Genomic DNA, 12,950 nt, shown 5'->3' on the forward strand with positions numbered 1-12,950 from the left:
TATTGGTGGGAGAAAAAATGGAGAAATCGCATTTCAAATTTGCCGCTCTTGCCAGCTGATTGCCCGTTTCATTTCCCAACCGTTTCGCATGCGAACAGCTGCTTGGTATGTTAAACGGGCAGTGAGGTAAACGTCGTTTAAACTAAATCCATTGTTTACGCAGCGCTTTAACTAATTTTGGGCACAGTCTATATCAAAAGCTTGTCACGGCGGAGCTTCGATAGCCAGCTGATAACTGCGAGTGCTGCAACAAGACCAACAAAGTTGGCAAAATACTCCTCCAAGGTCAGCCATAGATATAGAGCCAACTGCACAGGTGATCGGCATAAATCGCTTGCCTAAACAATTTGCAGATATCGCTGGTATCGATCGTTGTGATCGATTCGCGCAGAGTGCAGATACTCCGCCACCGTGATCAGGGGAAGACCACTCAGCTGCTGGACGAGAAGACTGCTCAAAATGGGCTGTGACGAGAAGCGAGAGCCCGCCGGCGGCAGACTGCGGGTGCAGGACATTCCGGCCCTCACCCAGGACCACTGCCGCATGCGGGACCCGGCGGAGGTGGAGCGCATCATCAACGAGTTCCTCATCGGCGGACCAGAGCGCATGCAGATCGTCTCCGACTTCGACTACACCATCACCAAGCAGCGCACGGAGGACGGCGGAGCAGTGCCCTCCAGTTTCGGGATCTTCAACGCCTGCCAGTCGCTGCCGGAAAACTTTAAGGCGGAGACGGACAAGCTGTACCACAAGTACCGGCCCATCGAGATCGATCCCCACATGCCCATCGCCGAGAAGGTGCAGTACATGATCGAGTGGTGGACCAAGTCTGGCGAGCTGACCAGCGGCTTCCCCTTCGACCAGTCAGAAATAGATCAGATAGCCAGCAAGTACACTCATGCGCTACGTGACCGCACCCACGAGTTCTTTGCGGACCTCCAGCGCTTGGGCATTCCCACGCTTGTCTTCTCCGCCGGGCTGGGCAACTCGGTGGTCTCTGTTCTCCGCCAGGCCAACGTTTTGCATCCGAACGTGAAGGTAGTCTCCAACTTTCTTCAGTTCCGGGATGGCCTTCTTGATGGCTTTCAGCAGCCGATGATACATACCTTCAACAAGAACGAAACGGTGCTGAATGAGACCAGCGAGTATTACGACTTGGTGCACACCAGGGACCACATCATAGTCATGGGCGACTCCATTGGTGATGCGGACATGGCCTCCGGGGTGCCTGCCTCCTCGCACATCATAAAGATCGGCTTCCTCTTCGACCACGTCGAAGCCAACATGAAGAAGTATATGGACACATTCGACATAGTGCTCGTCGATGACCAGACCATGGACGTGCCCAGGACCCTGCTCTCCCTCATCGAGAAGCATCACAAGCTGAACCTAGAGGCCGCCAAGCAGAGCTCGCTATAATTACGGCGGGGAGTCCACGAATTCAATCTGAAATGTACTCGCGCCACTCCTGCTCTCTCATTAGCAGGCTAGTTGCTAACCGGAACACAACAGAAGCTACTAATTAGGTGGTTAGGCTTAAAAATTCTACTCATCCTAACGAATGAATGTATACTTCATGGACACAAATCATATTAAAGACAACTTTGTGCATTGCAAATGAAAATGGTGCTTGGGTCAGGAAAACACGCTCATTAAAGGCATTTATTATGTGGATTCTATGTTATTATTATGGATTCTATGTTGTTATTTCACCATTGTCAATCAATTTGGATAAAATATTTTAAACGGCACGTCATTTTTCAGAGATCTTCGAATTTTATTATCACGCTCAGTACAACAGATTTTTAAAAAAGTTTTTTGGAAAATCGAAAGAAATTTACACGACTAATAAAATTATGAAAACATATTTATACTCTACAATTAACAGGTATAATTAATTATTTCAAAGTGTAGCTGTCATTTTTAGTTACTGATTTTCACTGAAAACACGTACCGGAATTTTCGAACCGGTTATTTTCCCAACGGGAATCTGGAACGCGCCGTCGACTAGGGATGGAGAACCTGCCAGTCATTCCAGGCCAGTGCTGGGCCAGCTGTCGATAACTTGCTATCGAAATATACAAGAGAAATATACAAATCATTGGCAAATTGGGATTTTACGCATTTAAAATTCGATCGTATCGGCAGGAAACTCGTGAAAAACAGTCGATTTCCGATCGTGGAGCAAGTGTAGCACATCCACCGCGGAATCGCAGCATTTCGAACGACGGCGCAGCCAGGCGAAGAATGCGGAGGAGCGTCGACTGAGCAAGTGTGAACCAAAAGGCTGGTGGGTTTAGTCCGATCCGGGCACAAAAGCAAAACAAAAGCGCACCGTCATGTTCGGATTCGACGGCGAGTACCGCCGAAGGCCGGTGCAAAGTCTGGGCGGAGCGTCGCACACCTGCGACCGGGACACTGTGATCCGGAAGGCGGCCATGGAGCGCCAGAAGCGCAACGAGCTGCGCCAGAAGGAGAACGGGGCAGTGGTACTGCAGTCTTACGCCCGCTCATTCATCCACCGCCAGCGTCGCAAGCGGGCGGAACGGGAGGTTTTCGACGTCTACTTAATGGGCCACATGGATCGCATCGTGGAAGACGACAGCCTTACCTTCCTCTTGCGGCGCCTCAACTTCTTCTACAGCACCCGGGAGGCCAAGGACAGCGAGCGACTGGTAGGGACCTTCTGGTGCGCCCTTTATAACTCTCTAATGCTGTTCCAAATCCCCCACAGATCGAAGTTTGTCAACAAATCCTTCGCCAGCCCTCTCGGCTACTTCAGCATTCCTCCCCTGACTCCTTGTGGCTTCTGAGACTGTGCAAGCTGCTGGACACTTGCCTGCTACAGCTTAGTCTGTCGCACACGGCCCAAGCCATTCCCCTACGCATGCTGGAAACATTTACCACCGTATCCTCTGTCCAGCGATACATGGAGGATGAGGCTGTGTTGTTTCAGTATATGGAGCGCGTCTTTGGCTTCCTGATTGCCCGCAATTACTTTGTGCGACTGCGACGGCTGCTGGACGACAAGTGTCCGCCGCTGGACGGAGAGACCCTGCATGCCCCGAGTCCGCTGGCTGAGGCACTGCTTCAGTTGTTGCTACGTCCCCTGGAAGTGGCCAAAAGGGCGTCCGCGGGCGGGCAGATGTCCTCTATGTCGATGGCGGTTTGCCGGAACTTCACTCGTGACATCTTGGCCACGCCTCACACAGATCCTGTGCGATACTTTGTGCTACCCTGCTTTGCGCTGAATGTGGACTTCCCATTTGACTTGTTGATGCGTTCGCTCCTCGACGCACTGGAAACAGCTGGACCAGTGGAATCGGACAGCACGTCCAGCCGGCGCAGCATTCTCTTTTACGGTGTAGAAACAGGCCACAAGACTAGACGGATTGACTCGATTTTCTCGTCGTTTCTACTCAACTCCCTCATGGTTCTCGATCGTAGGCAATTGGGTAAGTGCAAAGAATTTCCTTGTAACCATAAGCCATCAGTAATTTGTTATTCTCTGCTAGCCACCCTGCATCAGAGCCCGCTGCTAGTGATCTACGTCCGCCTCATTGCCGAAATGATGCCCAACATTCTGCAGCTGCCCAAGTCAACGCTTCGCGGCCATGCTAATGCCCCACATCGTCACAGGGACGGCGATGACGATTCCGAGGAGTCGGATGATGATGAAGAGCTGCCAGCGGCTCAAACCCTGGACTACGATATGGAACAGACTTGCCGGACTAGCGGTGAACTGAGTGTCAAAGAGCGCGAGTGTCTGCTGGAGTCCATTGCCATACTGAACGAAACGGAGCGGGTGGACTTCATTGTCCAGCAGTTAGATCCGCACATTGAGAACACTCACCTCATCTATGCGCTATGCGAGATCTGTCACAATCTGATGATATACAACAAGCATGCGGTCTTCGAATACAAGTGAGAGGCCCATACACAATATTCCTTGGCAATATCTAATCCATATTCTCGTCTAGATTACTCTATACGTTGGCTTTTACTCCGAAATTCATACGGGCTGTGTGGTTTAAGTTGGCTGCAGAGTCCACTCAACTAGGTTTCTCTGCTCCACTAACCCTTATTTCCAAGGGTGTTGTGCGTGAGTAGCATTTAAAGCCAGCTGATTAGACAATTACTAATGAGGGTTCTTCACGCAGCCAAACATCAAGGAGTGGATCGCACTATTCCTCTTTTGGCCACTTTCTGCATGCTGTTTGGACGCCTGCTGCCCACGCTGCATGATGTCGAGTTCGTGGAGAACAAGTTGCTGCTGCAGGTCCATACCACCATCAACCACGTACGACTGATGCCCTTTTCCATAGCGGAAATTGTGCAAATGTCCAAGACGCTAAAGGACATCAGTATGGGTCTAGTGGAACTGGCTTTTCCGGAGACCCGTAGCAATATGGCCAACTACCGCAAGGTCCTGGGTCACACGGAGGCCGACGACAAGAAGTTGCGGCACCAGAAACAAATCTGGGCCAACCTGCTCAATGTGGTCGTCTTTGTGCTCAACCAGATCCACACACGCGACCTCCGCTTAGGGTTCTGCCCGGAGGATCACTGGACCGTCACCAGGCTAGACTTACCACTGGATAGGCCCACAGATCTTCCACTGACCCATAGCAGTCGTCTTAGGGGCATTCGACCCTTTCAGCCGATTCGGGACTTTACTCGGGAGGACTTCGAGAACGGGCCACCCATGTCCACGAAGCAGATCCGCTCGATAACCATTTTGCGTGAGATACCCTTTGTGGTGCCCTTCAACAAGCGGGTCAGCATTCTGCAGAGCTTGGTCGCTGCCAGCAAGATGCGGGTGCAGGGCAATATGCAGGCCTTTCTCCAAGGGCCCTCCGTTCTGATCACTGTCAGGCGGTCGCATCTCTACGAGGACGCATACGACAAGTTGCGTCCGGATAATGGTAGGTGTCATCGCAACGTTTTTTCGTACACCATTTATCATTAATCGTTCACTTTTAGAGCCGGATCTGCGCTTTAAGTTCCGCATACAGTTTGTTTCCTCGCTCGGACTCGACGAGGCAGGCATCGATGGTGGTGGAGTTTTTCGCGAGTTTCTTTCGGAACTGATTAAAACTGCCTTTGATCCCAACCGTGGATTCTTTATGTGAGTAGCATCGAAGTATTTAAGTCATTTGGCAAATATATCCGCCTTCCCTATGCAGGGTAACCACGGACAATAAGCTTTATCCCAATCCAAATGTCGCCGATCTCTTCGAAGACTATGAGAAGCACTACTATTTCATTGGCCGCATCCTGGGCAAGTCCATATATGAAAACCTTTTGGTCGAACTTCCATTGGCCGAGTTCTTCCTAACCAAGCTGGCTGGCAAATACTCCGATGTCGACATACACCAGTTGGCCTCCTTGGACCCGGAGCTCTACCGCAATCTACTTTACTTGAAGGACTACTCGGGCGATGTAAGTGAACTAAACTTGGACTTCACCGTGGCAAGCAGTTCGCTGGGTCAGACGCAGATTGTGGAGCTGAAGCCTCAGGGCCAGAGCATTCCCGTGACCAACTCAAACCGCATTGAGTACCTGCAATTGATTGCCGACTACAAGCTCAACGTGCAGATACGTCGTCACTGCAACGCCTTCCGAAAGGGTCTATCCAACGTCCTGCCCATCGAATGGCTGTACATGTTCAGCAACAAGGAGCTGCAAATACTCATTTCGGGTGCCGAGATACCCATTGATCTGGAGGATCTAAAGAAGCACTGTGAATACGGCGGCGAATTCTCTCCGGAGCACCCCTCGATTGTGACATTCTGGGAGGTTTTGGAAGGTTTCGATGATCTGCAGCGCCGTCAGCTCCTGAAATTTGTCACCAGCTGCTCGAGGCCACCGTTGTTAGGCTTTAAGGTGGGTATTCAATCACATTTTAAGCCAACATGTGTAACCTTTTTGCATTCCCATGACAGGACCTGGACCCACCTTTCTTTATCCAAAACACGGGAGATATGGAACGTCTGCCCACGGCCAGCACCTGTACCAATCTGCTGAAGCTTCCACCCTTCAAAACTGTAGAACAAATGCGCGAAAAGCTGCTCTATGCCATACAGTCTGGCGCAGGCTTTGAACTAAGCTAAGCACTAAGCTGTCACTCCCCAGAAGGGAATCCCCGAAAACATATCGAATTATCGAACTATAACAGCCCCCACAGATGACTACCAAACCCCATACAATTCACCCACCTGGCAGAGCGAATGGATCGCAGGACGGCAAGTTGACAGGCAGGAAATCTATTCCAGTTAATCTATTACCAATGTACATTTGATTACCCCAATTGCTTAGTGTAAAGTATCAAGCTTAAGAGGTCTGTTTATCCACGTTTTCTTTGTTTTTCGTATTACAAACCATAAATGTAAATCAATGCGAGCTAAGAATATTTAAATAAAGGGCAAGCGTTGTCAGTCCGCACGTTCGGTGGAACTCTTTCCTGTTTCCTCGTTCGCCAGCTGCCTTAAAGCGCCGCCAATGCCATGTCCAGCTGCCAGGCCTGTTGAATGATGCGCTGGAAGACCACTTGGGGCGCCGAGGAGGCGAACAGGAAGTCAATGTTATTATAGCCCGGCACCTGATACATCTGCGTGGCGCTGTTCCGCAGCTCTCTGACCAGGCGCTGCACATCCGCCAGGCTGGACAGCGCGTCCCGGCTGCCGTGGAAGATCTGCAGCTGCAGGCGTACATTGGCCAACTGATACGAGGGGGGCGTGGTCCGGCCATATCGCAGCGTATTCAGCCGGGGGGAGCGGTAGTCGTACTGCTGGAACTTGCCTGCGGACGATGCGACTCATTTAATGCCCACCACACTCAGGGATGCCGTGCACAGAGAAAACAGTTTCTCTCTTTACAGATTGAAACATTTTGGAAAGGTTTTAGGCTGATCCTTACTGATGTTACATCATATCATATGTCATATCCAAAAATGTTAGAAACTGGCTCGGATTTCTCGCAGTGCACCCGACTTACCGCTATTGATGAGCTGCCCGAAGTGCTGCAGCTGGCCCCGCGAGATGCCCGCCGGCGTCGTCTCCAGGATGCGTGGCAAGATGCTCTGGCAACGGAAGAGAAGGCAGGCCATTTTGTTAGGCTTAAGCTGCCGCCGAATCGCTTAAATTTTATGAGCAGCCGCCGGAAACAGGACCCCGCCGCACCTCCTCCTGCGCCCCGCCTGACCACTCATGTGTGTATCGGTGTGTGTTCAGGCTGCTATTTCCGTTTCATTGCGACACAAAGCATATGCGGAAGTGCACACAAGCACACTCGCTCACACTCGCACTCACACACGCCCACTCACACATGAGCGGGCACAGGAGCGAGGACTCGGGCCAAAGGCCAAGAGGTCCTTGCTTTGATCCTGCGAAGGAGGAGGCGCTGCCTGAATTTATATTGCGGCTATTTGTTTCGAAATTAGCTGCTTACTCGCTCACTCGCCGCATTCTCAGCCCCTGATTAAGGTAAGTGCACTGAGCCTTTTTCAGTTTTGTATCGAGATTGATATTGATATTGCCACGGGCCACTGATTGAAATTGCCGACGGATTTGAAGAGGCGGCTGCGAGAGGTCTCAATAGAGTCCTTTTCCAAGGAAATGCCAATGCAACTGGCCAACACAGTGGAGTCAATGGGCCGTGGCATGTTTTCATATTGGGTGGGAAATGAGTTAAGTTATCTTCAATTAATATTAATGTGAATGTATCTGTGAAATGTATCTTTTTACTTACTAAATTGAAAAATGTAGTGCGCTAATGAATCTCCCCGATTGCAATTGTAAATATTACTATTTAAATTCTAAATTTAATACCCAACGCTGGAAAATGAAAAGCTGATTGTAAATTAAATGGGACTGAAGAGCTTCGTCAGTTTAATTGGGGAGTTTTGCATGTGGAAATTCCGTTTAAATCCGAAAATCGTTGTTTAAACAGAGTGTCTGAAAAAATGAGCCCACTTTTTGCCGATGCGGCGATGCTGGCCACTTTTTGCGACCCCTCAGTTATAGCATTTTATGTAAATCGGCCGACTTTAAAATGCCATGACAAGCCATTGAAACGTTGCATGCGTCCTGCGGCGACACATTTTTTGTTTTGATGTTTATTTGATTTTCCGCCTGGCCGTTGCATTTCGCATTTCCCATTTTCCTTTTTGCAGAGGCGAGCCAGCCAGCAACTTGTGGCAAATACTGGCAATTTTGTGCCGCCAGCTTGTTTGTGTTTCCCGAGTTTTTCTTTTGCCATCCCTTGCATTTATTTTTCTTACATCTCGAATTTTGTATTTTTTTGCACTTCAGCTGCAATCTTATTCGACGCAGTGCAGTTTTCCAAGAGTGTTGAACTTTGGGCGAGGGCGTGCCGGGCGGTCGCCGGGTTACTAAATATGCACAAATATTTATTCGGACCTCCGTCTGGTGGTGCGGGTGGTGCGGGTGGTGCGGGTGGTGCGGCATGTTCGGCAGTTGTCGCAAGTATCGCCTCGCTCCATTTGCTCAAGCTCGGCGTCTTTCATGTATTTGCTTAACAATTTTCCGCTGCCGGATCTGGTTTGTTGACTTCTCGTGGAGGTTATGACTCCGCCAAGTATCTGTGACTCTCGAGTCAAGTGGCAGTAGCTCCGGGAATTTGTTTTCTGAGTTAAACAGTCGCATCGGAAACAATAGTTCGCAAATACCAGTTTGGCAAGTAGTTTTTTGGTGGGAGACACATTCAACACACAGTTGATACTGATGAGTACCAAATTCAATGGGCTAATCACTTAACATAGCTCTTTAATCCACAGCTTAATCCCCTTACTTTCAACTGAACCTTTTGCCATGCTTATTTAAAATGCATTTAAAAGTGTGTGCCACGCCTACTCTCCTCACTTATCCCTTGGATTATTCAGCGCCTGAAATGCTTATTTATGGCTGCATATGTGAAAAGAATCGAGCACTGTGTGCGCGGCAACTTCCTAACCCTTATTTGTGCTCTTCGGGCAACTAAAAAATCCAAATCCAGCTTTGCATCGCAGTGTCCAGGGCCGCAGCCAATTGGCCAAAGCGCCACTTTAATAACTTACAAGCGCCACTTGGCACCGAGGTCCGACCCCGATTCCGAATCCGACCCCTATTCCGTCCAACCAACTAACTCAGCTCGGATGTGCGGATGGTAAGCCTTTTGAGCACGCGCCCCGAAAACACTCCGAACACACAGATAAGCCATAAAGTTGCTTCCTTCGTTGCACGCTCGCGATTTATTTGCCATATTTCACGGCAAAACAAAATTTAAATGTACCGTGTGCGCGGGAAACAAAAAGTGTTCAAGGCACCGTGGCGTATACGTAATGTGTGTTATACTCTAGTTGGCCGCCAGCTGGAGCGGCGTTCTCGGGGGGCGGAGGGGGGAAAGTTTGGAGCACCTTTCGGTTGCACATTATGGCGGGCATTTCGGATTCTCCAGAGTCTATGCGGAAATACTCTAGATATAAAAATTTAGAAATATTGGATCTATTTTTATAGGCACTTTTTTGGTTAATCGCATAAAGAAGCTACTGGCGTGCAGTTACTCAACTGATTTCAAGGTATTTTTATATATTTCGTTTCGTGTATCTGGATATGGATACTTGACTCGTATGCTCGCACCAATTAACCCGTTCAGCTGGGCATTTATCACCCCTTCGTAATCCCCTTTTATCCGCATCCACAATAGTTCTGGTCCGGCTGGCGGCCACCAGGAAGCTCTGCCCGGCAGGAGCAGCTCGTTTACGCATTTAAATTCAAATAACTTTTATTACCGAAACTAAGGCCTCCGCCACCTCCTCCCCCCACCCATTTTTCGCATTCGGCCCTCGATAGTACGTATGTTTGTCTGTTTCCGGGAGTTTTAGGGAAGTGGCCTTGAGGGGGGATGGGCGGTGAGCGGCGGGAGGTGGGAGGTGGTCCCACTCCAGAGTGCAATAAAAACTTTTGCATACAAGAGGAAAAAAGTTTCGGGCGCTTTGTTGGCTAATTTATGGCCCGCATATATAATCGTACTCACACGATCCAATGGATAGTCGCTGAAGCCCACGTAGAGGGAGGTGAAGAGGGTGCAGAGGGCGTAGGTGGGCCGGGAGGCGGTGCAGAAGAACTGGCCGCCCACCTGGGTCAGCGCCGTCGCCGGGAGCAGCTCGTGGAGGCCAAGTTTGTTCAGCAGCAGCTGCACGGAGAGAATGCCACCAGTTTTAGTTTCAGTTGAACTTTGAGCTGTGTTATTTGCAATTAAAATCAGATTCATGCTTATCCTTTAAATATAGGTGTAATATTTCCTATTCCTTTTAGACCTCCCACCGGTCACTTTGGACTCTTTTTTGCTAGTGTAGCTAAGAACTAAGACAAATGCTAATCTTCTCTAGCAAACTGCGTACTTCCGCGAGTGACAAGAGCTTATCACGCGCGCAGCACACATCAAGTATACGCACCGTGGCCATGGAGCTGTCCCTGGCCAGCAGCCGCAGTGGCGGACTGCTCAGGTGCTGGAGGAATGCCACCGGAGCCATCAGGGCGGCGTTGGCGAATCGCGCATTGTACTCCGGCCGCTGCGAGAGCAGCACCAGGAGCACGGTGGTGCCCTGCGAGTGGCCGACGTAGTGCAGCTGGCGGCGATTCGTCCGCGCCAGCACGTAATCCACGATGGCGGGCAGGTCGTAGATGCCAATCTCGTGCCAGCTGAACTGCCAGAAGCGAGCGTCACTTGTCTGGAGCGTGCGGTGCCCGCGGGAATGGGTGGTGCCCCTGGCGTTCGCCAGCCAGACGTCAAAGCAGCGTGCATGCAGCTCCAGCGCCAGGGATCTGCCCCTTCCGCCCGACACGAAGTCCCCGGCGGATCCGAGGAGGCCGTGCATCAGGAGGAAGGGGCGCAGCTGCTGCGGGCACCGACGGTTCTGGGGAGCGGGAATGCGGTGCAGGCTCAGCCGGTAGCCATCGGCGGTCTCCACGCGGTGCACTTGGCACTGGAGCTGCTGGCGCTGCACCGCCTGGCACACTGAGTCAATCAACGGCGTCCTCTGACCCCTGACTGAACCAGGCCAGAGCACCGCTATCACCACCACCACCACCACTATCTCTCCGTAGAACTCCCATCCGCGACTCATGCTGCTCGACTTGAAGTGCAGGCTTTAAGACATGACTGTTGCCACGAGACGTGCGAACGGATACTGCGGCTTTCGGGGCATCGCGTTGGGTTTTTGTGTTTGCGTATACGCAACGTGGGTCGCGATGGCAGGTGGGGCAGGTGGGGGAGGCACTCTGAATGGAGCTTTAAATAAACACATTTCCACCTTTTGTTGACTGGCAATCGATGTGCACTGCGCAGGTGGCCTAGAAACGCTAAGATGTGCACTTTTCGCAGTAGCTACTATTTTTCAACAAATAAATCAATTTGTATTAAAACTTTCGGCTTATCAAGCTAATAGCTAATACAGTTACTAATTTAATATTAATTCCGTAATCAAGAAACTATAGTTAGAGTGGTCAATCGAATTATCCAGACCCAATTGAAATGGAACTCAAGCTGGATGGTGTTAATTTTGAGCACTTGATCAAATTACCTGCTTCGGAGGCCCGTGCCCCAATTAGCCGGATTAATTTACTTGCAACTTTCCACCGATTTGCGCCGTATATGTGCATATAGTTTCCATGCCAGCGATGTGCTGATGAGGGCCAAACCGCAGCCTGCTGCACAATGCATCTGGATGCGGAGACGAAATCAAATATGCACCGACGTTTGAGCACACATCATGTACATATAATGAGCGACTGACCGACTGACTGTATGACTGCATGACTGCATGACTGAATGTTTGAGTGACCGAATGTTTGAGTGACTGGCAGCGGCAGCAGATGTGGGGCAGCCTATGCGAGTTACAATCCGAATGGCCAGGACGTGTTGAAAATGCAATCGTGCTAATTAAAGCGACCGCGACACAGGCGTGTGAAATTATTATGGAGCGTAGATGCAGCTGCGAAGTCCGTGGAAATGATACGGACACCATCGAGTGGTTTCTGTGGCCAGAAATTGCCATATTAGAGCGCAGAGGTCCACTCTTTAAAGGGGCAGCGCCAGTCGAACTCTTCAGTCTGCAGCTCCTCGATATGAACTGCATTCCCAAACTTCAGCAGAAGCCGCAAAACTTTTAGAGTCCTGCTCAAATGGATCGCATCACATATTAAGCGACTTAAGCTGCGAAGTTGCGGACTCTGACTTATGGAAATTCATTTTAGCTCGGGAAAGAAAGGAAATTGCTGGCAAATGAAAATAAAATCAAGGGGCGAAGCTTCAGCTCAGTAAATATGATTCAAGGACACTTGGCTGGCTGTGGAATCCCTTTGGCCACTTACTCTCGTGCAGAGGGAATCTCTGGCCACCTCCTGCTGCTCCTCCTCCTCGGGAGCCATTTGAAAAAGCGATTTTAATACTTTCTCGCACAAAGCTACTTAAAGTTCGCCCTGCTTGGCGCTTAATTCGTTTTCGTTTCGTTTCGTTTCGTTCCTTTTGTCAACAGCTAACAAAACAAGCCAAAAAAATAGAAATAAAAGTTTTCGTAAATTGAGTTAAGTTAATTTTTCTTTGTTTTAGCCGAGTTCTTGGCTTTTTTCGCCAGCGCGAAGTTTGCGCTTTGGTTTGCCTAATAAATGTGCGTGCAAACAAAGGGCCACAATGCACGAGCGCGAGCGGGAGGGCACTAGTGGACAGACAGTTGTTGCGACAGCCAAAGGATAAAGGATAATGACAGCCATTAGTATTAAGTGCGCGCTGGCTACTTTGGATCCTCCCCCGATGTAGCACTTTTTTCTGGATGGATCCTTCGCGTTTTCCCATCCCCCGCTCATTAAAGATGTTAAGTACTTGGCGTAAATGTGGCTTTTCGAGGGGCCCGTGGGCTGTGGGCCGAAGTTCCCGAAGGACTGGGAAGG

General features: G+C 50.1%; 3 protein-coding genes across 4 annotated transcripts; 2 read left to right on the forward strand and 1 right to left on the reverse strand.

Annotated features, from left to right (window-relative positions):
* The first annotated feature begins 94 nt into the window (after nt 1–94).
* On the forward strand, nt 95–1,688 carry LOC6736031 (7-methylguanosine phosphate-specific 5'-nucleotidase). Its single transcript, XM_016168875.3, has 2 exons — nt 95–285; nt 354–1,688. Exon 2 carries the CDS (start codon nt 460–462, stop codon nt 1,417–1,419), a length of 960 nt encoding a protein of 319 aa, XP_016029425.1. The 5' UTR covers nt 95–285; nt 354–459; the 3' UTR covers nt 1,420–1,688.
* A 253-nt stretch (nt 1,689–1,941) lies between these two features.
* LOC6736032 (ubiquitin-protein ligase E3C) lies at nt 1,942–6,456 on the forward strand. Its single transcript, XM_002082898.4, has 8 exons — nt 1,942–2,675; nt 2,735–3,455; nt 3,516–3,924; nt 3,981–4,102; nt 4,161–4,925; nt 4,984–5,128; nt 5,187–5,886; nt 5,946–6,456. Exons 1-8 carry the CDS (start codon nt 2,340–2,342, stop codon nt 6,111–6,113), a joined length of 3,366 nt encoding a protein of 1,121 aa, XP_002082934.1. The 5' UTR covers nt 1,942–2,339; the 3' UTR covers nt 6,114–6,456.
* A 31-nt stretch (nt 6,457–6,487) lies between these two features.
* LOC6736033 (lipase 3) lies at nt 6,488–12,446 on the reverse strand. Of its 2 annotated transcripts, XM_039292114.2 has the most exons (5): nt 12,375–12,446; nt 10,457–11,041; nt 10,036–10,194; nt 6,997–7,081; nt 6,488–6,801 (listed from the first exon to the last, which is right to left on the reverse strand). In XM_039292114.2, exons 1-5 carry the CDS (start codon nt 12,429–12,431, stop codon nt 6,488–6,490), a joined length of 1,200 nt encoding a protein of 399 aa, XP_039148048.1. In that variant the 5' UTR covers nt 12,432–12,446. The 2 variants fall into 2 exon arrangements, with proteins under 2 accessions (XP_039148048.1, XP_039148047.1); XM_039292113.2 differs by lacking the exon at nt 12,375–12,446 and having other exon boundaries at nt 10,457–11,329.
* Between the last annotated feature and the right edge of the window lie 504 nt (nt 12,447–12,950).

The sequence above is a fragment of the Drosophila simulans genome, chromosome 2R, assembly GCF_016746395.2.
Source record: "Drosophila simulans strain w501 chromosome 2R, Prin_Dsim_3.1, whole genome shotgun sequence".
Lineage (NCBI taxonomy): Eukaryota > Metazoa > Arthropoda > Insecta > Diptera > Drosophilidae > Drosophila > Drosophila simulans.

Excerpts from the sequence above, each read along its gene's own strand:
- LOC6736033 (XM_039292113.2), bottom strand. The coding sequence starts at position 11,128 with ATGAGTCGCGGATGGGAGTTCTACGGAGAGATAGTGGTGGTGGTGGTG. Across the intron at positions 10,195-10,456 it reads GGGACAGCTCCATGGCCACG|CTGCTGCTGAACAAACTTGG; the intron begins GTGCGTATACTT and ends CTCTCCGTGCAG. Across the intron at positions 6,802-6,996 it reads CGGGCAGCTCATCAATAGCG|GCAAGTTCCAGCAGTACGAC; the intron begins GTAAGTCGGGTG and ends CATCGTCCGCAG.
- LOC6736032 (XM_002082898.4), top strand. The coding sequence starts at position 2,340 with ATGTTCGGATTCGACGGCGAGTACCGCCGAAGGCCGGTGCAAAGTCTG. Across the intron at positions 4,926-4,983 it reads CAAGTTGCGTCCGGATAATG|AGCCGGATCTGCGCTTTAAG; the intron begins GTAGGTGTCATC and ends GTTCACTTTTAG. Across the intron at positions 5,887-5,945 it reads CACCGTTGTTAGGCTTTAAG|GACCTGGACCCACCTTTCTT; the intron begins GTGGGTATTCAA and ends TTCCCATGACAG.
- LOC6736031 (XM_016168875.3), top strand. The coding sequence starts at position 460 with ATGGGCTGTGACGAGAAGCGAGAGCCCGCCGGCGGCAGACTGCGGGTG.